The sequence below is a fragment of the Hemicordylus capensis genome, chromosome 3 (assembly GCF_027244095.1).
Source record: "Hemicordylus capensis ecotype Gifberg chromosome 3, rHemCap1.1.pri, whole genome shotgun sequence".
NCBI classification, from domain to species: Eukaryota; Metazoa; Chordata; class Lepidosauria; order Squamata; family Cordylidae; genus Hemicordylus; species Hemicordylus capensis.
The window spans coordinates 333,733,311-333,754,826 of NC_069659.1; the positions used below are offsets into that span (position 1 = coordinate 333,733,311).

Consider the following 21,516-nt stretch of genomic DNA (forward strand, 5'->3'; position numbering starts at 1 on the left):
GATGCATTGTGTTTCTGCCTGACGCAGCTCTACATGACACAGTGTAGGAAACTGAAAGGTAATAATATAGTCAGGGTGACTAAAGAAGTGAATGATTTCATGAATTTCGGAGCAGTGGTGAGAGGAGTGAGGTGTGACAATAGAAGGCTAGGAGCGGGACAGTGAGGAGAACTGCAGTAGTCAAGTTGAGGAAATGGCCAGATCAAAAACCCAAGTCTTAGCCAAGGGAGCATCAAGGAACTGGTGAATTTGTACTGTGTTATATTAGGTGCAGCAACATGGCTTGATGCCAGACCCAATATGGGTAAGCAAAAGAGACCAAGGAATCAAAGATAAAAGTAAGGCTTCATATCCGATCAACAGAGTAGATGATTATGTTGTCCATCATGGAGGCAGTGAATAATTGGGGGAGGAAAGGGCTTGGGAGGAAAGATGTGCAGTTCTGCTCTAGACTTATAAACCCAAGTGACAATTTATGGCAAGCTGTGAATTTTTATGTCCCATAGAATTTTACAGAGCTAAGGCTGTGTATTTTATAGAGAAGGATCATTTTTGAAAGAAGCTACGTTTCTTAAACTGTGAACTGTCTGGAAAGAATAGGAGAGCCCTGGAGGTTTAAAGATGTAGAGAGCTGAGCCCTTTTCAGATATTTATGGGCTCTTCCCTACATCCAATGCATGTATACATGGCAGGAAGCAACAGGCACGTCCCCATTTCCCCATCCCATGAAGAGGGCTCTTGTTGATCAAATAGGAAATGCTTTTCAAGGGTGAGAAGTTTAATATTGCTTGGCTGCACACTGTCAAGATCTATGGATTCCTTTATACTAGACCACTGCAACCATAATTTTTTATTGTTTCTGCTTCTTCTATAAACTACTCCTTCTGTTGCATCTGCTGCTGCTGCTGTTACTGATAGCCTGCCCTTCCTTCCAGGAACTCAGGTGGTGTACATGGGTTACCCCTTTTTTTATCAAAAACCCTATGAGGTAGCTTAGATTGAGAGTGACTAGCCAAAGGTCACTCAGTGTTCTTCTTCAAGGTTTATTCTAAGCATTGTTTCCTTTGCACAAGTGATGGGTGCAATCTGGCACAATTCACAGGCATCCTTTCATGCCAGATTTTTCTAACAGGATGAAAGATGGGAGGGGAAATGAGAATGAATAGTAAAATAAAGAGACTGGGGAGGAAGGAGGGAGGGAATGAGAAAGGCAAAGGCAAAAAGGAAGCAAGAAAAAATAGATGTGCCTTGCAAAAACTGGGAAAGGACAAGGAAAGGCTGTAATATTCATTTTGTATAAGGCTATGAAGATTGAAAGAAAACAGTGTTCTTCCTTATTTTCTGTGGCTGACATCCTGACTAACAAAACATGCACACTTTGAGGGCTAAGGGGATGCAATGGGAGCCCTTGTGCAACTCCCCTTTCCTGCTGGGAAACAGGAAAACTCACACACAATGGTGCAAGAGCCTCTAGAGTTCTAAGCACTCCACATACTCCATTATGAGTGAATCCTGAGGGTCAATGATGTGCATCTGATTAAGCAGAGCCCATTCTGGAGTGTGGAAACCAAGAAGTGCTTGGATCTGGTATCTGCTAGCTCTTGCGCAGCAGTGCCCTCACAGGGGAAAAGGAGTTGTGTTTGGGTACCCGTTGTGCCCCCCACCTCGTAATCCCTTGAAGCACACATACTTCATTAGTCAAGATGTCTGCCTATTCCTTTTTCTCTTTTCTTCTTCTCCTCTGTTTCTTTATTTTAAATAACCTACTGCCTTGTCCATAGGCCCAACTGCACAAAAAATTCGTTTCCAATGCAATTTTTCCCCACCGCACAAAATATGTCTAGCTGCATGTCCGAATAAACTCTGACCATCATTGCTGGGCAAAGGTTCAAAGCCAGATCTCCCCGATCCTTGTCCAACTCTCTGACCTCTACACAACACTTGTTCTCTATATAGAGAATGCACCAAAGTTATTCTGATTCATATATTCATGCATTGCTTCACTTCTGCATTGGATTACTGTGCACTTGATGACCAACATCTGAATGCATGAACTAACTACATTAAGAGTAATTGTGTTTGAAGCTAAAAAAGGGGAGAGGGAAGTTCTATCTGTGGGGTAAAGTCTGGATGGCCAATTCACACATGCAACTCATCATTCACTTGCAATCATCAGCTGATGAACATGTTTGAGACTTGTTTGGGGGAGGCTGGCGGCCCAGTCTGGCCCCAGCTTCTCCCTCCAGGGTACTCTGTTGAGGAGCAGGTGCGGGGACATGGGCGGGGAGGTGGAGTGGCTGTGGTCTATAAGAATTACCTCTCCCTGACCAGGATCCCTGTGGCTGTGTCTGACCATATTTAATGTATGTACCAAGTTTGGGGACCAGGGATAGACTGGGACTTCTCTTGGTGTACCGATCGCCTCGCTGCCCAATGGAGTCCCTAACTGAGCTGACAGACTTGGTCTCTGGTTTGGCATTGGAATCTACCAGGCTTGTGGTGCTGGGGGACTTCAATGTCCACTTTGGGGCCAATTTGTCTGGGGCGGCTCAGGAGTTCATAGTGGCCATGACAACTATGGGCCTATCTGAAAGGGTCTCGGGACTGATGCACATTGCAGGTCACACACTTTATCTGGTCTTTCACTCTGATCAAGGTGGTGTTCTGTGGGTAGGGACTCCTGTGATCTCCCCATTCTCATGGACGGACCACCATCTGGTTAAGGTTGGATTCACAGTCACACCCCACCTTCGCAGGGGTGAGGGCCCCATTAGATTGGTCTGCCCGAGAAGGTTATTGGATCCAACTGGGTTCCAAGAAGCCGTGGAGAGATTTAGTGTTGGCTCTGCCAGTGATCCTGTTGATGCCCTGGTGGAGAACTGGAACAGCAAGCTCATCAGGGCAGTCGACATGATCGCACCTAAGTGTCCTCTCTGACCCGCTGCAAAATTGGCCCCTTGGTATACGGAAGAACTATGGGGGCTGAAGCAGTGAGGTAGACAACTGGAGAACAAGTGGAGAAAGACTCGACTCGAATCTGACAGATTACAACATGGAGCACATTTGAAGATATATGCTCTGGCTATATGGGCAGCAAAGAAGTGATTCTTTTCGGCCCATATTGCGTCCACAAGTTCATGTCCGGCGGAGTTGTTCAGGGTTGTGAGAGGGCTAGTGAGTGCTCCTCCTCCCTTGAATCAGAATTTGGAACCATCTATTACCCGCTGTAACGTGTTTAATGATTTTTTTGTGGATAAAATCTCTCGTATTTGGGCTGACTTAGATTTAGATCCCACAATTATTGCAGTGTCTGAATTGGAGGTGTCCAGTGACTCCTCTTATGTGGTTACACTGGATCAGTTTCAGTTTGTGACTCGTGAGGATGTGGACAAGCTGCTTGGAGTGATGCAGCCTACCACCTGTTCTCTTGACCCTTGCCCGACATGGCTAATACTATCTGGCAGGGAGGTTGTTGTAGAAGGCCTAGTAGAGATCATGAATGCTTCTCTGAGGGAGGGCAGGATGCCTCCCTGCCTTAAGGAGGCAATTATTAGACCACTTCTGAAGAAGCCTGCCCTGGATTCCTCAGAGTTGAGCAACTATAGGCTTGTCTCCAACCTTCCATGGCTGGGCAAGGTATGTGAGAGGGTGGTGGCCTCCCAACTCCAGGCAGTCTTGGATGAAACTGATTAACTAGACCCATTTCAGACCAGCTTTTGGGTGGGCTATGGGATGGAGACTGCCTTGGTCGGCCTGATGGATGATCTCCAATTGGCAATTGACAGATGAAGTGTGACTCTGTTGGTCCTTTTGGACCTCTCGGTGGCTTTCGATACTATTGACCATAGTATCCTTCTGGAGTGTCTGAGGGGGTTGGGGGTGGGAGGCACTGCTTTGCAGTGGTTTCACGCGTATTTCTCAGGCAGGTTCCAGATGGTGTCCCTCGGGGACTGTTGTTTTTCAAAAACTGAACTTCGGTATGGTGCCCCTCTGGGCTCCGTATTGTCTCCGATGTTGTTTAACATCTACATGAAACCTCTGGGAGAGATCATCAGGAGATTTGGTGTATGGTGTTATCAGTATGCTGATGACACCCAAATCTCTTTCTCCATGCCAGCATCATCAGGAGAAGGCATAACCTCCCTAAATGCCTGCCTGGAGGGAGTGATGGGCTGGATGAGAGGTAACAGGCTGAGGCTGAGTCCAGATAAAATGGAGGTACTTATTGTGCGGGTTCGGAACTCGGGAGATGATTTTGATCTGCCAGTTCTGGATGAGGTCACACTTCCCCAGAAGGAACAGGCATGCAGTCTAGGGGTGCTTCTGAACACAAAACTCTCCCTGGTGTTCCAGGTTGAGGAAGTGGCCAGTGGTGCCTTTTATCCGCTTTGGCTGATACGCCAGCTACGTCCATTTCTTGAGCTAAATGACCTCAGAACAGTAGTACATCTGCTTGTCACCTCCGGACTTGACTGCTGCAATGTACTCTATGTGGGCCTGCTTTTGTACATAGTCTGGAAACTACAGTTAGTCCAGAATGCGGCTGCCAGGTTGGTCTCTGAATTATCTCGGAGAGACCATATCACTCCCATCTTAAAAGATCTACACTGGCTGCCAATAAGTTTCTGGGCAAAGTACAAGGTTTTGGCTATAACCTATAAAGCACCAAACAGCTTGGGCCCTGGGTATTTAAGAGAACGCTTTCTTTGCTATAAACCTCACCGCCCATTGAGATCATCTGGAGAGGTTTGTCTGCAGTGGCCACCGGCTCATCTGGTGGCTACTCAGGACGGGCCTTCTCCATTGCTGCCCCGAGGCTTTGGAACACACTTCCTGTTGAAATAAGAGCCTCCCTATCTCTTAAAACTTTTAAAACAGCAGTCAAGACACATTTGTTCACTCAGGCTTTTAATTAGACATTGTTTTAATTGTGTTTTAATAGTTTTAATGTTTTAAAGTTAAAGGTTGAAATGTGTTAATCTTTTTATTGGTTGTTTTTATTGTCTTGTAAACTGCCCAGAGAACTTGCATTTTGGGCAGTATAACAATGTGATAAATATATAAATAAAATCTATGTGTGAGCCGGTTTTGCTACGCAAAAATGGCCCATGTGTTAGCAGCTCTTGTATATTATTTCCAGCAAATGCAGGAAAGCAAGAATACATGGAGAAAGTAGTTGATTCTGCAAAAATAAAAGGAGAGTGCTTTTAGAAATGAGGGATGCTTGAGAGATAAGTGGTAAATGTGCACTGAGAATGTTTTCCGAAATGCCTAATGGAATGTTCCCCTTCTCGACATAATAACCACCCATTTGCGATCTACATGTTTGTATGGTAAATAGCTGCTATGAAAAACCGAATCAAGGAATGACCCACTCAAGGAAGGGGCAATATAGAACCATATTCTGGAAGAACAAAAAGGAGGAGGCTGTTTCATGAAGGTTCCTTACCCTGGTTGACATAGGGAGCAAGGAAAGGATGCACTGGTACAACAAGAGAGGAACCTAACAGAACTTCCCAAGTAACTGCACCAGTGCAGTGGGGAAGGAGCAATTTTGGAAGCCCTCCCCTATATCCACCTGAAAATATGTCCCTGGGGATTGCTCAGCCACTTCCTGGGGAAGGGGAGGACATCAAAACTTACCACTTCCCTGCTGTAGTTAGTTGGGAAGTTCTGTTAGGCTGCTCTCTCACTGCACTAGCACACCCGTGCTCTTTGACAGCCAGTGTTGCATAGCTTTCCTCCATCCCATGATGGGATATACCAGTAGCGCATATATATATATATATATATAGAGAGAGAGAGAGAGAGAGAGAGAGAGAGAGAGAGTGTATGCGCCGTACATCAGTTTCATTGCCAAAGGGACTTTGATGGCTATGTAATAAAGTGGCTGAATTTGTCACAGATTAGCAACACCCTTTATATATATTTTTATTAACAGAGAAGATAGTGTGTAATAGATCAAGCGACCATGTGCCATCCATTTAGGACCCAAAATACAATGCAGGAGAGAAACAGACGTTAAATCCTGTTAAATGTCTTTCACTTTCCAGAACACCCACAGTTCCTCTGAATGAGCTCTTAGCAAGTGGGAAATGAGTTACAACAGTATTTCCCCCCCTTTTAGTTACAAATCATCAAAAGGCAATTGAGCCATTACTAGACAATTCTCATACACCAACCACTCCATTGTTTTAGAATATGGTATTTTCTTTAGGGATTTAGCAAAAGCTATCAAGGATAATAACCTGGTAGAGATGCATGAGCTGAAGAAGTTGAAATCTCAAGATGCGGCTTTCCATTTTGAAACTTGTTTGAAGGGCATATTTGTGACTATATTCCCTTTAACTATAGTTATTACCTTCCCTGCAGGCATTTGTCAAAGCGAAAGTTTAAAAATGGGCCACATAAACTGAGGGAATGTGCTTGAGATGTGCTTGAGATGTGCTAAAGGTGGATTTAGATCTGACAGTACATTAGCTTAGGAAAAAACAAAGAGTGGATTGCATTAAAATAAAATCAGCTTATGCTCAGTTTCCTCTTACCCCTTTGCTAACTATAGGTGATAGTTATCCTACTGCACAGTGCTCTGTCTGCTAGCAGTGGAGCATTTATGCAACTCTTGCACAAAATGCTAGAACAGGGGAGCAACAGCAGGAGAGAGGGCATGCACACATACCTATTGCATGTGGACTCCCCAGGGGCATCTGGTGGGCCACTCTGTGAAACAGGATGCTGAACTAGATGGGCCTTGTGCCTGATCCAGCAATTCTTATGTTCTTAACAGCATGCATGCAGCTGTGTAACAGAGGGACAATATTTCCAATTCTTGCACAAGAGCGCTCTTATGCAACTGTGCAAATGCTGCATTGCTAGGCAGACGGAGCGTTGCACAGTATGTCAGTCAATAATTTATCGAGAGATTTTGTAAATTGCCTAGTACAAGTCATGATCAAAAGATGCAATGCAAATTGGTCAGCAGCATGGATGCACCAGACTATGGCCTCCTGAACACCGAGCACCAAAGCACAATTGGAACATTTTATCTGTACTGCTTGTTTCCCTTGAGAGAAATTATGCTCTCTGAAGGTCAAGTCATAAGTGTCATCTTCTCTGGTTCTCCATCGGCCCCTCTGCACTTCCTGCATTGTATCACAGAGCTGGTTCACACATGGATGCTCATCAACTGGTGGCTGAAGCATCAAGTAATGATTTGAATGTGTGAATGCTAAACAGAACCTCCAGGTTCAGAAGGAATGTGCTGCTTATTATCAGTTACTGGGGGAATGATATTTAACTGAACTTAATATCAGTTGCTGGGGAACTACGCAGCATAGGAGGGCTGTTGCATTCCATTGGCCACTGTGGGAAACAGGTGTTTGAGCTTTGATTAATCTTTGGCTTCATCTCAGGGCTCTTCTTATGTAAACACTGTGGATGAATATACTGTTCTAGTCACCCTGTTCTGGTGAGCAACCACTCCTGGCACAGGAAAGGCCAGCTAAATTCACAACTAAATTTGCTGTATCTTCACATCTTAGGTGTGCTGCCATATATTTTTTCAATGAGGCATCTGCAAAATAACCTCTCAGATGATTGTGCTTTCATAAGGTAACAGCCAGCCCACTCCTGTGCATGCTGGCTCAGATATAAGATATAATACCTTTACCTTGACATACCCATCTGGATGGTTGTTTTGACCTTTCAGATGAGTACCTGCTTCCTAATCCAGCAAGAGCTGGATATAAACCCTGCCATGTTCAGCTGGGCTTGCTTCAAAGTGAGTGTTCCCAGGATTGCAGCCTTAAGATCATAGAAATTCAGGCAACAGATTTTGCATTGCTCCAGACTGCTGAGAAGCACTAAATGTATTCCAATGTGTCTGGATGGGTACAAAGTCATTAATTATTGAGGTTGTTAACAAATTACTCCTTTGGGTCTTGACTTTTAGAGCCTCATATTTTGGGGCAAATGTGTTCTGCCTAAATGATCAGTTGACCAAGGTGAGATGGAGAGCTGCAGGAATACTATTAATGAACATCTAATCTTCAACGAGCCCCGTTTTTTCTCATGTTAAACTCCTCATGGGGCAAGTTTTCCCTCCCACTTACAGTGGGGCAACCCTTTCTTCAGAGCTCCCAAAGGGATCACCATATTAGTCTGTTCAGCAAAAGCAATACGTCTTGTAGCGCCTTAAAGACATATGTATATTTCAGCATACATTTTTGTGTCTACTTCATCAGAGGTATAACGTATTATCCTTAGTGGGCAGATGTCAATCAATCAGTTGATCAATACACACACACACACGGATAGAGAAAGAGAGAGAAAATGGTGTGGTTAAGAGGTACAGCCAGTGACCATTATAATGTAACATTACATGTCCAGTGATGATTCACAACAGCAGTAATGGTAGATAAAGCAATCCTCCTGCCTATGCTCAGTTAATTAGCTGAAGTATTAAGAAAGAAATAATGGTTCTCTCTTAGAGCCTGGACAGGCACCCAGACCTGTGAACAGTGGCGGCTGATATCCTGACTAACAAGGCATATGAGCATTGAGGGACCTGCAGGGATTTGGCTGTGGCTCACACGCAACTCCCCTAGTTATTGTGTTATTGCGCACGTGGGTGAAACTTGCCTGCTCTGCCTGCGCTCTGGAAGAAAGAAAAACATGTTTCCTTCCTTCCAGAGTGCTTTTGGAGTACAGGGACATTTTGCCCGCTTGTAGAGCAGCGTACGTGTAAATGGACTGGGGTAGTTGCACACAAGCCCCAGCTGTATCCCCATAATCCCTCTTTGTGTGTGCATTTCATTAGCCAGGATGCCAGCCACTGACACTGAATAGCTATGAAATGCAAGAGGTGCAGAAAGGGTACACATCTACATTTGTTTAAATGTAGGTTCCATTCAGACTTTCTGCTGAGGGCAGTTCCATCTGAGAGGGCACAATAAAGTGCCAGCCCTGCTGCCATCTCACCCATGGCGGCACACACAGCATGCTGCTCTTCCCTACTCCACCCCGACACCACATGCCACCAGCAGAGGGATTCTTTTCTTCCTTCCCATTGGCGGAGGGGGCAACTCTCCACCCCCACTGGTAGAGTGAGTAAGTAGGTTACCAACATGAATATGACAAATATTTATATACCGCTTTTCAACAAAAGTTCCCAAAGCAGTTTACAAAGAAATAAATATCTTTTAAAATGGCTCCTAGTCCCCAAAGGACTCACAATCTAAACAAGAAATATAAGACAGACACCAGCAACAGCCACTAGAGGGATGCTGTGCTGCGGATGGATAGGGCCAGTTGCTCTCCCCCTGCTAAATCAAGAGAATCACCACGTTAAAAGGTGCCTCTTTGCTCTGTGAGTTTATTGTTGTGACCACGGGTCATAACACACATACTGTATTAGCGCATAATAAAACAACATAAAACATAATCGCTAATAGATTGTGCTTAAAGGAAAACAGATGACTTAATAAGACAATAAAAAACATAACAACTAGCTAAACAGCATGCATGAAAATAAACAAAGATATAATTCTAAATTTAGTTACATCTCTGATGGTACAACTCAAATAAGAAAGCTAGTCCTAGAACTATGGATTAGCCAGATGTGTAGCAGGGCTAGCAGATACAGTTCTCTTCCCAATATTAAAAAACAATAAAGCAAAACATGGCCGCTTGATAACTAACATAAGGAAACACATCTGCCAGCAAGTAAAGATCACATTCTGTTTCAGAACCCATGAATTTATCAATAATCTGACCCATCTGGAAGAGGAAGAACTCTTTCCTCCTCCTCCTCCTCCTCCTCCTCCCTGGCCTGACCTGTTTCTGCTGCTCTACCTCCTTGTTCTGCTCCTCCTTGTTCTGCTTTTGACAACACAGAAAGTGGGGAACAGGAAGTGTGGAGGGGTAGTGTGGAGGGGTGGTCTAAGACCCAGAGAAAAAATGTCTCTCATTCTTTGGAATGTTGGGCAGCCTTAGTAGAATGCTGTCTGTCTCTGAAGACAAAGACTCTACATGGGGAGAGCAGCTAAGGAGAGCACCAGTGTGTGGGCCAGGACTAGTCACTGTACTCCCATTTGCCAGGTACTAGGGTCCACTCCCAGTCTGGACCATGTCTGACCAGACTTATATGAATAGGGTTTTAAACTTTCCTACACTAGTACTTCCATTTGATGTCACTTTCATCTCACATTGTCTCGGAATGAATCTTTGTGAATTTCCCATACGGATGCAATTAAATCGCACACATGCTGATACGCAGCCATTTGCACCTAAGATCAGCTCCCACCACACTCAAAGGGATCAGCACTTATCCTGATTAGCTGAACAAGCTCTCTGTCATCATATTCTTACCAGTAGATGCTGCAGCTTCACTGCCATCTTCATTTACCTCAATGCAGACTTTTTGAATGGCTTTAGAAATATGTACATCAGCAGCGTCTAATAGAAGGAATGAGCAATAAAGAGTCTGTACATTATCATTATTACTAAGAATATTAATATACATGGCAACACCACAATGATCCGTTTCATTGCTTCCTATAAAACTCCTGCAAAATCATCGATTGTTCAAAATAAAGACCTCCTTAGGGTCTTTCTGGCTAACACTTGAGTTAAAAGGGCAGAGAGCAAGAAGTCAGTTTAACTTTTGCAACAAGCAATCTTCAGACATTCTGGGGGCCTTTCTGCTCAGAGGGAGGAGGGTAGCAGACTCTCCTCCCAGGGCCGTAATTGTAATTGAACGACGGGGCAAATATCCCTGGGCCCATAAAGGAGGGGTGCCTGCTGGCTAGGACACAGCCCACTCTTCACTCTCCCTGCCTCCCTGACTCATTGGCAAGCTGCTGGCTCCTGATCAGAGTGTGGGAGTGTGTGATATTGTTGGCATAAGAACAAGAGAAAGGGCATGCTGAGAATGATTTGTTTTTCACCAGGTCCATATAGTTCTGAAGCAAAGACAAGGGATGTGGGGAGGGGAGAAGCTGGTGGCAGCAGAGGCCCCAAGGACTCCTCATCACTTCTTTCCCCAGAGTCCATTTCAATTGTGTTATGCCTTTGTTTCTTCCCCAACCATATGCGCATTCCATTGCATGTCTGCAACATGCCTGTGTGTGCATGACTGTACACACCTAAGCACACTGCAGTTCTGTGATGGAACATGTGCAGAATGGAGGTGCAGCATGTCACCCTCTTCCCTACTGTGTGAGTTTAGGCTAAGAGAAAATGACTGGACCAAAGTCATTCCATGATCAGGGATCTAAACTCCATGATCCAAGGTCTGGTACTCTGTCCTCTACGCCACAATGGCTTCCTTCAAAATTTCATAGAGAGTTATTTGAGAAGGAACCTCTAGATTTGCTTTGAATTTCACTTTAAATGAAATCCAGTTAAAACCTTGGTGTAACAAACCTTCTTGAGAAATACCAAAAATATGGATAAAGATCCAAGTAACTCCTAGAATTTACATTTTTTAAAAAAAAACCATGGGGGAACAGTCAATTTGTTTCTTCATACTAGCGGCTGTCTGTCTTATGCCTCGCTAATCAGATTGAGTTTGCAGAAAACGTCCTGTATTCCATTTAAAACTGTTACAAATTGCAGACCTTGGAGTTTTTCATCTTGCCCAAATCTGCCTTCCTCTGATTTTTGTTTTGCTTAATATCCAAAATAAAGAGTTCTGGAGAACTCTAAAGATTGACGACCACTTCGTGATATATTGGTCCTAATGAAGTTATTAGATTTTAGTCCGACATTCAAACACTATGCTGCACGTGAATACAGTTGTATGTACACATGCATGTGTTGTATGAATGACTGTGCACGCATTCATCTTAATAGTGAACTTGGATACAGGGTCCCTCAAATGCAGTGTACAGATAAAAAGCATTCTACTGTGTGTGCACTGAACATAATGTCTGAATAACTGTACATGTATACACTGTGCACAGATTGCACATTGAACATGATATGATAATAGGACTCAAGAGGGTTCTGGCTTCCCTCAAAATGTCTCAAATATTTTACCCCCAGATCTGCTTCAAATTTCAGTTGAGGCAAAACTTCAGTAATTCAATAATTCTGTTCTGGATGCAGTTTCTTCTTCCATCTCAACTTAAGGTCTAACGTAAGGCAAGAAAGAATTCTGATGCAGAACAGGAAAGTGTCATATATAGTTAGATATTGAACTATACATATTTATACACACATACACACTCACAAACACACACACACACACACACAGGGTGTTTTTAAATTATTATTTTGTCCTTGACAAATGCTGAAGTGCACTTAGTTAAAAGTACATTTTTACAACTGGCAATAAGGACTGAAAACAGAGATATAATTTTGACAATAGCAATATCAGCAACATAAATTAAAGCACCTGTTATTCCAGAAAGGTCACATCCATTATTAAATATCTCAGTAACGTTGAGAGGCTGGAGAATTTCTTTCAAGTCCACCGTTAGTTCTATCTTAAACCTGTAGGAATTGATGGTATATAACATAGGTTCTCCAACAAAGTGTTAAGACAGAGTTGATCTAACATCCTATGGACATGATCCAGCGAGAGTTAAGCACGTTTCAGTCCCATTAATCTGACTTGAAGATATTTCAATGAAATTCAGACTTCATATGAGAGATTTGCTGCTCCATGCAATCAGGTTTCATTATCCTTGAATACATATATGTATAGATATTATGATGTGTGCATCAGGTGACCTCAGCAGCACTGCTATTATGGAAACTGAGTATTCACATATATGTGGTTTGTTACAGTATTTACAAACATGTAAACCCAAGGGAACTACTTGACACATGTGGCTACTGTAAAAACTGCTTACAGTTTCATCCTATTGAATTGCAAACTCTCTGATTTACTTAAAGAATAAATTACATTTAATGATGAATACTACAACTTTTGATAAAATAATTACCCCCAAGGCAGGGACAACTTACAAAATATTAAAATCAAACAAGAAATGATGCTGAAGATGGTTTGGGGTGCATATCTTGCTGGTGAGGCAGCTAAAAGAGATGGGGAAATGTGATTTTAAAGCTTCTTCCCAGCCCTCAGGTGCTTCTGCTGGTGTTCTTAATGGGCCTGGGGAAATAGCCCCTGAGAAATGTACTACCAGGCAGCACCCATTACAGCCATCAGTGACAGCCTTCTGAACCTTTTGGAGACTTCAAACTTATAAAAATGTATTACCTGCAGCTAGAGGGGAAGGAAGCAGAACAGTAATACTATACAGCAATATCAGTGACCAAGTGAACAGATCTATGAATCAGTGCTGAGATCAGCTTGCAACTGACTTCTTCTTCTTCTTTGGCTTAGGAGTGGAATTTAAATTAAGGGTCAGGAGTGAGACCAAATTTGTCACCCTAGGCCAAATCTGTCACCCTGAGCAGTCCCATCTGGACCCCAGGTGTCAACCCAACAGGCAGAAGATGAGTTTATGGATAAGCAGCATCAGCAATGCAAGTTTGCAGCAGGCCATTGGGGGACTTTGGCTGACCCCAACCTCATTCAAATAGCCCTTGGAGCAAAACTAGATGGTAACTTAAATGCTATGAAACACTCAATATCAATCGCTGCAGACTGATTTTCTTCTTCTTCTTTCTGGTCAGTTTTGGGCTGGCTCTAATATAGTGGCTGACATCCAGACTAACGCCACGCTAGTACAAACATATTGCGTTGGTGCAAAGATGCTGCAGTAGCAAGTTCTGCTATGTTGGGAGCTTGCATTCCAGACTAGTGTTGTGCTGGCACATCAGGATGCGCAACTTGTGGCATGCCTTTGGCTGTGAAACTTCTTCCCCAGTCCAAATGTGCTGCAGGGCTACCCGCTGTCTTTGTTGTGCAAACGTTACACTTGTGCAAGCAGATCAAGAGTGCAAAGATTGTGCAACTGTGAACATCCACTCAGCTACACAATCTTCTTTCAGGGTACATCTTTGTTCATTGTGCTAGAGCAGTGTCAGCCAGTATATTTTGTGATTTTGTAGTGATTACCTGTTGTAGGTTTAATGGCAGATAATTGCTGTGATTTAAGCTATACAAAGGGTCAGATGGTCAGTATCTTTGATAAGGCTTTAATTCTGGAGTAGAAGAGAGATGAGAATCAGCCTGTTAATTCTTGGATAAAATATAAATGTATGTCTGTGGAGATTTTACTGCATTTTAATGAAGTTCAGTGTTGGCAGTTTTAATGATGGTAAGCTAAGCTGATTTATTATATTGGACAGATTTGGAATTTTTCTTTGGAGATGTTATGTTTCTGAATTGCTTTGGATAAATTGTGAGTAATGTGCAGTAACAGATTGTCTGGTCTGTAATAAGAATGGATAGATAATAATTGTTATAAAGCCGGCGGGGGGCGTTCTGCATATAATTTGGATTGAATCTAAGATTGTATCCTTTGTGTTTGTTTGACAGTGTGAATATACTAATTGGCCTGAGTCAACTAGTTTTCCCTTCCTGCTTCCTACTTTTTAAAGCTGATTTGGCCCCTTAATGTTTCAGTGGTGAAAATGAGAATGCTCTTTTTTTTCCTTTTTCTTTTTTGGTAACATGACTGGCCAACATCTTCCACAGCACTACAAGGTGGAGGAAGGGATTCACGCTCAAAGAGCTGTAGAAGCATGACTGTGTTGAAGCCTTGTTCTGCAGCCCAACATGGACAGAGGGGGAGGGTTCTTTTTGCTTCCAGAAATAAGTCCCTGAGAGTAATGTAGCCTTCAGGGACATATTCCTGGAAGTGAAAAGGGCTTTTCAGGGAGGGGAGAGAATTGAAAATTGCTTCTCCCTCTGCTCATGCTGGGCTGCGGAAGAAGGCTTCAACATAGCCACACTCTAGCTGCTCTGTGAGGTCAGAACCCTTCTGCCATCGTAGCTCTGCACAAGTGGGCCACTATCTTCACACCAAAGTACCAGAATTCAGGGACTGTCCTTGAGTTATAGGGATATTTGTATAATGTTACTCATTTTGTGGGACCAACATGGCTATTCTATCACCCATTCCACAGCTTCTCAATGTTCCTCTGCAAAGTAGTTTTATTCTTGGCAGCTCTGATATAAGTCCTAATCTTACCCATCCTCGCTGGAGAAATTACAAAGTATAAGCTGCCATTAGCTTAAGTAAGTACAAAACTCCCAGGACAGTAAATCTGTTTGCCCTTTTCAGTACCTTAATTCCCAAACTCTTCTACAAGTAGGATTTAAGATCAAGAGGGATAATGAGAACACCACAGAGTTTGTTGCATACCTAGGAAGGCTGAGTTCTACCTCTTCATACTCTTCCATCCCAGCAAGCCAATTTTTTATCAGCTCAGCTGTAATGAGTTTTTCTACCGCCTCTATAGCCACATCTTCTGCAGGAAGGATTAGAAGCAGACTGAATTCCTCTCCTTTGTATGGCAGCTCCAAAACCTGGTAACTCACAGTATGGTCAGTAAAGTGGCCTAAAACAAAGGATAAAAAGATTTTAAAGTCACAGCATAGGAGTTGTAATAGAGAGATATGGTAACACAAGAGAGCATGAAAGAAAGAATCTGAAAGAGTTCAGATGATTTCAACCAAAAGAAGAAGGTCACTTTGGATAGGGTTGCATTCCCCACCAATGGACCAAATTCACAGCTGGGGAGTGCTGTTAGATTTGGCCCCATCTTTGGAGACCCACATGGCTTCCATGGCATGAAGCAGTTTTCATTAGCTGAAGCTGGTGCATCAGCTGCAGCCTCTTCTTGGCAGAGATAGCTTGGCCATAGCTGTCTACACATTGCAGTAATCCAATTCAATTTGGATTACTGCAAAACACTGTATGTGGGGCTGCCTTTGAGGACTCCTCAGAAACGTCAGTTGTTGCAAAATACAGCAAATAGATTGCTGACCAGAATAGGACAAACTGAATATATCCCACCAACCATAACACAACTGCACTTGCTCCTACTGTGTTGCTTGGCACAATGCAGTGTCATAAACAGAGTGTTCCCTCTAATTTTTTCCATCTGTGTGCAGAATGAGTTTTGTTCTGCGTGGCAGTATCAAGGCAGTGTGTGCACATGTGGATTCAGAGTGGGGCCTTCCTGATTCAACCTGAGAAGGATCTAAAATTGACTTAGCAGATATCAACAAACCTGTGCACATGCACGTACGTCCGCACACCTTAAAGGGGACACTGGTCATAACCCCTGCTGACTAGGCTAAAAGGCACCTTTTAAAATAGTGCTCCTCTTATATTTAGCAAGGGGAGAGCAACTGGTCCTATTCAGTCCTAGCACAGCAACTTGCCAGCAGCTGTTGCTGGTGTCTACCTTGTGTTTCATTGTGGATTGTGAGCCTTTCCAGAAAAGGGAACAATTTTCTTATTTTATTTTTTAATTCCTTTTGCTATGTAAACCACTTTGAGAACACTTTTTGTTGAAAAGCAGCATATAAATAATTTTTAAATATAAATGTTGTAGTATTAACAACAACTTTAGAGTCTCAGATGGAGTGTAGAAACTTCACAAAGTACCTCAGATCTCCATAAAACCAAAAGCAACTTCCACCAATTCAGACTAGGATTTGGTAGTAAACCTCATATAAAAGAGCTGTTTGGAACCAAATACTTATGAAGTATTCTCAGCCAGCAAAAATGGAACTCCCTTTGACTTTGAGCAGATTCAAAATATGGTAAGATATATCAGTGGTAGCACAGAAAAGGTTTTAAGTGTAAAAGCAATTTCATAGCACAATCCAGTTGAATTAAATAAGTAAAATAATAAAGCAAAGTAAGACAATAAAGTAAAGGATATTGGTGTTTACAGGCTTTGAAGGTTAAAACGATGGGGAAATGATCAAAATGTTAAACAAGTAATTCCTGATAAAATTCTCCCTCACTCCCTGGGGTTGCTTGAGGCAAGCGAACCTCTGCTAGAAAGGCAACAGAAATAGGTTTGAAGGCTGCCTCTGCACATAACAGCAAACCGGAGGCAAATGTGCCAGAGGTTTGAAAGGGTGGTAGTCCGAATGCAGAAAACTGATTTTTTCACGGAACCACAGATCAGCTTTAGCCCCCAAGCTGCAATTTGTATCTTAGGTCTGTAGTGAGTTTCGCCACTGATACCCCCATATTCAGTTAAAATTATATTATGTACCGTATGAATATGATTGTAATATAATGCGTGTGGGGTGTTTGTTTTTGCCAAAATCATACTTCATTTAAGGCATCAAAAATGGTTTCCTCACTGCCTGTACTGCTGCAGGCATCTTTTTAAAAAATCAACATAGTTGCACAAGAGTGTTGTTCTGAAAATGCTTAAAGACTTTAAATGCTTAAAACTGCACAAACAAAATTGCATGGCACTTCAGCCACTGGCTTACATACTGCATGGTCTATCTTCTAAGCAAGTTGCCCACATGCTGCAGCATTCTACTAAAAAACCCACACCACCACTGCAAATGTGCAGAACTCCTAAACACAGTATAATCACTTCGGCAACAATGCTCTCATTATCCTCAGTATTGAGCAATGATGCTCAGTGACGGAGCATCAACATAGTTGATGATACTGTACTTATGAGTCACAGAGGATCTGCATGTTTTCACGCAGTAGTGGTGTGTTTTTGAGTAGAATACTGCAACATGTCTGCATCTCACTTAGAACAATGGTAGACTATGCAACATGCAAGCCAATGGTTTGTGCCACTTTAGGTGTTTGTGAAACTGTACAGCACTCTTGTGCAGCAGTATGGGCAGTGAAGAAACTGGCTGTGCTATGTGGGCCAGGGTTATTTTGACAATTTACTGACATTCTCTGTGATGTATTAGTGGATGGAAAGGCAGAGGGTGGAGAGAGAAATAGGTGGTTAATTCCCTATTAAGCCCGCAAAGGAAGAGGGGGAAAGTACAGGAAGAAGAAATGACAGGAAATGATTCTGGCAAAAGAGATTAACACATATGAGGACAGATTTATTCAAAAAGATAAAGAACAAGAGAGAAAACTTGAGGAAAGTTTAAAAGAAAGAGACTTAAAGTTTGAACAACAAGTATAATAGTGCGGAAATCCCCAAGAGGGAAGAATTAATACAATTACAGAGAATTAAAAAATAAATGTGACCAAAGTAAAATAGATACAGCATACTATACAATATTATGAAACAGTCAATGGAGGATTGAAGCAAGAAAGCAAGAAAGAAAGTCAGGAAGCAAGGTTTTATCAAAGAGAAAATGGGGGAAAGATAAGGAAAATAAGCAGAGCAGAAGAATGGGATTTTGAGATCAGAAAACATAATTGTTTTCGTTAAAAAGCCTTGGGGTTATCTTTTTAACGAAAGGCGGTATATAAATGCAAAAATAAATAAAATAAATAATATTAAGCTAATGGGTTAAGAGGCTACAACCTCTGAAAAAATCTACAATTCCCAAAAAAGCATTGTGGCTGCAAGAAGAGGAAATTCAGATAGATAACCCTCTCCCAGCAGTCCTTTTCAAAGTGAAGCTGCACTGCTGCTGTATCTGTGCCTGTCTTCTCCCTGGAAGTAAAGCAGGGTTAGGGTAAGGTTGCCAATTCCTGGACACATCTGGAGAGAATGCAAATTTTAAAACTCTACTGTTTCTACCAGGAAGATAAGAAAGAGTGCTAGAAAAGGGAGCTTAGTGGTTGTTTCACACATGTTTGATTCATGACCACTTGGAAATGCAGCTAATTCTAAACAGGTTTCACTGAAGTTCAATCTCATATGTAGTCCTGCCTTCACCAAACCTCAGCCATTCTGGTTTTTTAATGTTGATCACAAGCTTGTCATAAACCCTGTGCCCACTACCACCCTTGCTAACTGTAGAGATGATCTGGAAATGAAGGGTGTGATGTTTCTCATCTATCAGTTCCTTAGTCCAGGCCAGCGCTTGAATAATGATTTGCTTAGATCAGTCCTAGACTGGGGGTGGGGTGGATAAAGAACAGGACAGCAGTCTGTGTTTGCCTTCCTATGCTGGAGCACGAGAAGACTTTCTGCACCATATTCTTAGAGGTTGTTCACACAAGCAGCCCTACCCAGGGCTGCTTGTGTAGGGCTAGCACCAGGTAGGGCTACCTGTGTAGCCCCAGGTAGGGCTGCTCACGTGGAGCGCTGGGATCAGGCCCAATCCTGGTACTGACCTGCCAGGTAGCCTGAGTTTTTTACTTGGGCTATTACTAAAATAAAAGGGCAAAGTGTGTCCTTCTACCCCAGTACCCAGCTGTGGGTCTGCTAGGGCTGCAACCACAGAGCCGGGCACCTAGAGCACCCAGCTTGCAGGGAAATGTGTTTCCCCGGCCTCCAGATCGCCACACTTCTCCCAGCACTGCCACTTGTGTGAGCGTGCAAGCAGCACTGCCCAAAAGGTGACAAGGATTGTCTGGGGAGAAGGTAGGTGTGATCCTGCCCCACCCCACCCCCGTTCACAGTTCGTGTGAACGACGTTTTAATTGTATTCCACTGCTCAGGGACGTAATTATAATAGGGCAAGGGGAGACAGTTGTCTGGGGGCCCACTGCCTTGGCCCCCCCCAGAGGCAAGTCACATGACTGACTCCCCCAGCCACACACCCGCCCGGGCTTCCTTCAGTTGTATTCATCCTCCGAAACTGATGTGACTGTTAAGACCTGGAGCTACCAGAACAGCATGTCTTTCTCTAGCACCATTAAATGACTTGCATCGTCCACAATTTACAAAACCTTTAAAAAAATAATTTAGGATGATGTTCTGTTGTGGCACATAGTAGATATATATAACTATGCTTTTTGTTACCACTATTCAGCCTCATTTAAGATTTCTTTACTTCATGAGCTGAGCTTCAGTGGGGTGGGAGGGGAGCATTTTAAAATATTGTCTCTGGGCCCACTCCAACCTTGCTACGCCCCTACCACTGCTTGATCGTTCTGTGTTACAACCCTTCATTCTCTGGAGTCTACAAGGGGAAGGGGCTTATGTATAAAGAATCAACCTAGCCGGTCAATGGCACTGGTGTCAGAGAAAGGGTAAGAATATCATGGGACGTTAAAACATTGACACAATGTAGCTACAACACCTGGAGAGAAGCACCAGGAAAATGGATAAAATTTGTTAATTTTAATTTAATTTAATTTAATTTAATTTAATTTAATTTAACAAATTTTAAAATTTCTTAATCTTCCCACTCCAATTCCTGGACATTCCAACCAGGATGACACTTCTCCTGCATCCTGGAAAGAACGTCTGATTCCTTGACTGTCCAGGCCAGTCCTGGATATGTGGCGACCTTAAAGGGGGGAGGTTGAGGGGAAGGCTGGCAAGGACTGGGGAAATGGCCAAAGTGGCTCAGCCCAACTTGAACCACTTCACCAGTCCATAGCTGTGAATGGGGAGCAGGGCACTCCAATACACTAGTCCATATATCTGAATTGGAGGGGGAACACACTAAAGAGTGATGCAACCCCTGAATCAAGCTGGGCCAGTTTCACACAGCCCTGATATGTTGGTACTTGCAATGCAGTACATGGTAGGTCAGCAGCTGCCTCAGCTGAAAGCTAGCAAGGTTGAGAAGAGACCCAGGACACGCCTTCCAAGTTTGGATTTTGCTGGCTAATAAATGGAAATCTGCTCATAGCCCTTCAGTGGAGAATTTGAAGAAAGAAAAATGTTTGACACACTTTGTAAATGATTAATGTAAGACATCTGGTTAGACTCGGAGAAGAGAGTGAGGGAAATGACAAGCTGAGATCTTGAGACTTGGAAATTATTTGTCTTGTACTGGAGCAGATGATTTAATTGGACTGTCGCTGTTGCTGCTTTATTATTTTGACAAAAGCATCACTGATGTACTTTGCCATTCCTCCTTTAAAGCCATTTGTATGTAATGAAAAAATTTCAAACCAAAATATATTTTAAGCTATATTGTCATGTGAATGCTCCATGCTGTGGTTCACAGTGGGGGATGCCCTGCCACCACAGGATGGAAAACGTTAAAATAAAATAAAACTAAGGAAGGAAGTTAAATATGGTATAGGAAGAAATGTGTCACTTGTCATAGGGAATATCCAATAAGGGACTGTGACATTGTCAGCTCGAGGCCATAGGCAGCTAAGCACCCAGGGATCCAAAGAGTGGGGCCTGGCATGGTTGGGTCCTGGAACCTCAGGCAAGAATGATGATTCACAGGAGAGTCAATTGAAGGCTGGAGCAGGAGTTGAGAAATACATCCTAGTTCTGTCCATTTTTATTGCAACTGCCCAAATATCTGTCTGGCAAGGCCTAACAAATAGATTTGGATGGAAAATACTCTCATTCAAACAGGGCTTTTTAAATGGAAAATTCAGAACTGCATAATGTGTGAGTGTAATTACATGAAGCATGTGCTGCTGCCATATATAGGAACATAGGAAGCTGCCATATACTGAGTCAGACCATTGGTCTATCTAGCTCAGTATTGTCTTCACGGACTGGTAGCAGCTTCTCCAAGGTTGCGGGCAGGAACCTCTCTCGGCCCTATCTTGGAGA

General features: G+C 43.0%; 1 protein-coding gene across 3 annotated transcripts in view; it reads right to left on the reverse strand.

The window, feature by feature from the left end:
- Nucleotides 1-21,516, reverse strand: part of SERPINI2 (serpin family I member 2) — a 52,501-nt gene that overhangs the window by 6,717 nt on the left and 24,268 nt on the right. For all 3 annotated transcript variants that reach the window (XM_053312042.1, XM_053312041.1, XM_053312040.1), the window contains 3 exons: nucleotides 15,282-15,477; nucleotides 12,398-12,495; nucleotides 10,369-10,455 (listed from right to left, as the gene is read on the reverse strand). In XM_053312042.1, the coding sequence (XP_053168017.1) occupies nucleotides 10,369-10,455; nucleotides 12,398-12,495; nucleotides 15,282-15,477 (381 nt within the window). The remainder of the gene's footprint in view (nucleotides 1-10,368; nucleotides 10,456-12,397; nucleotides 12,496-15,281; nucleotides 15,478-21,516) is intronic.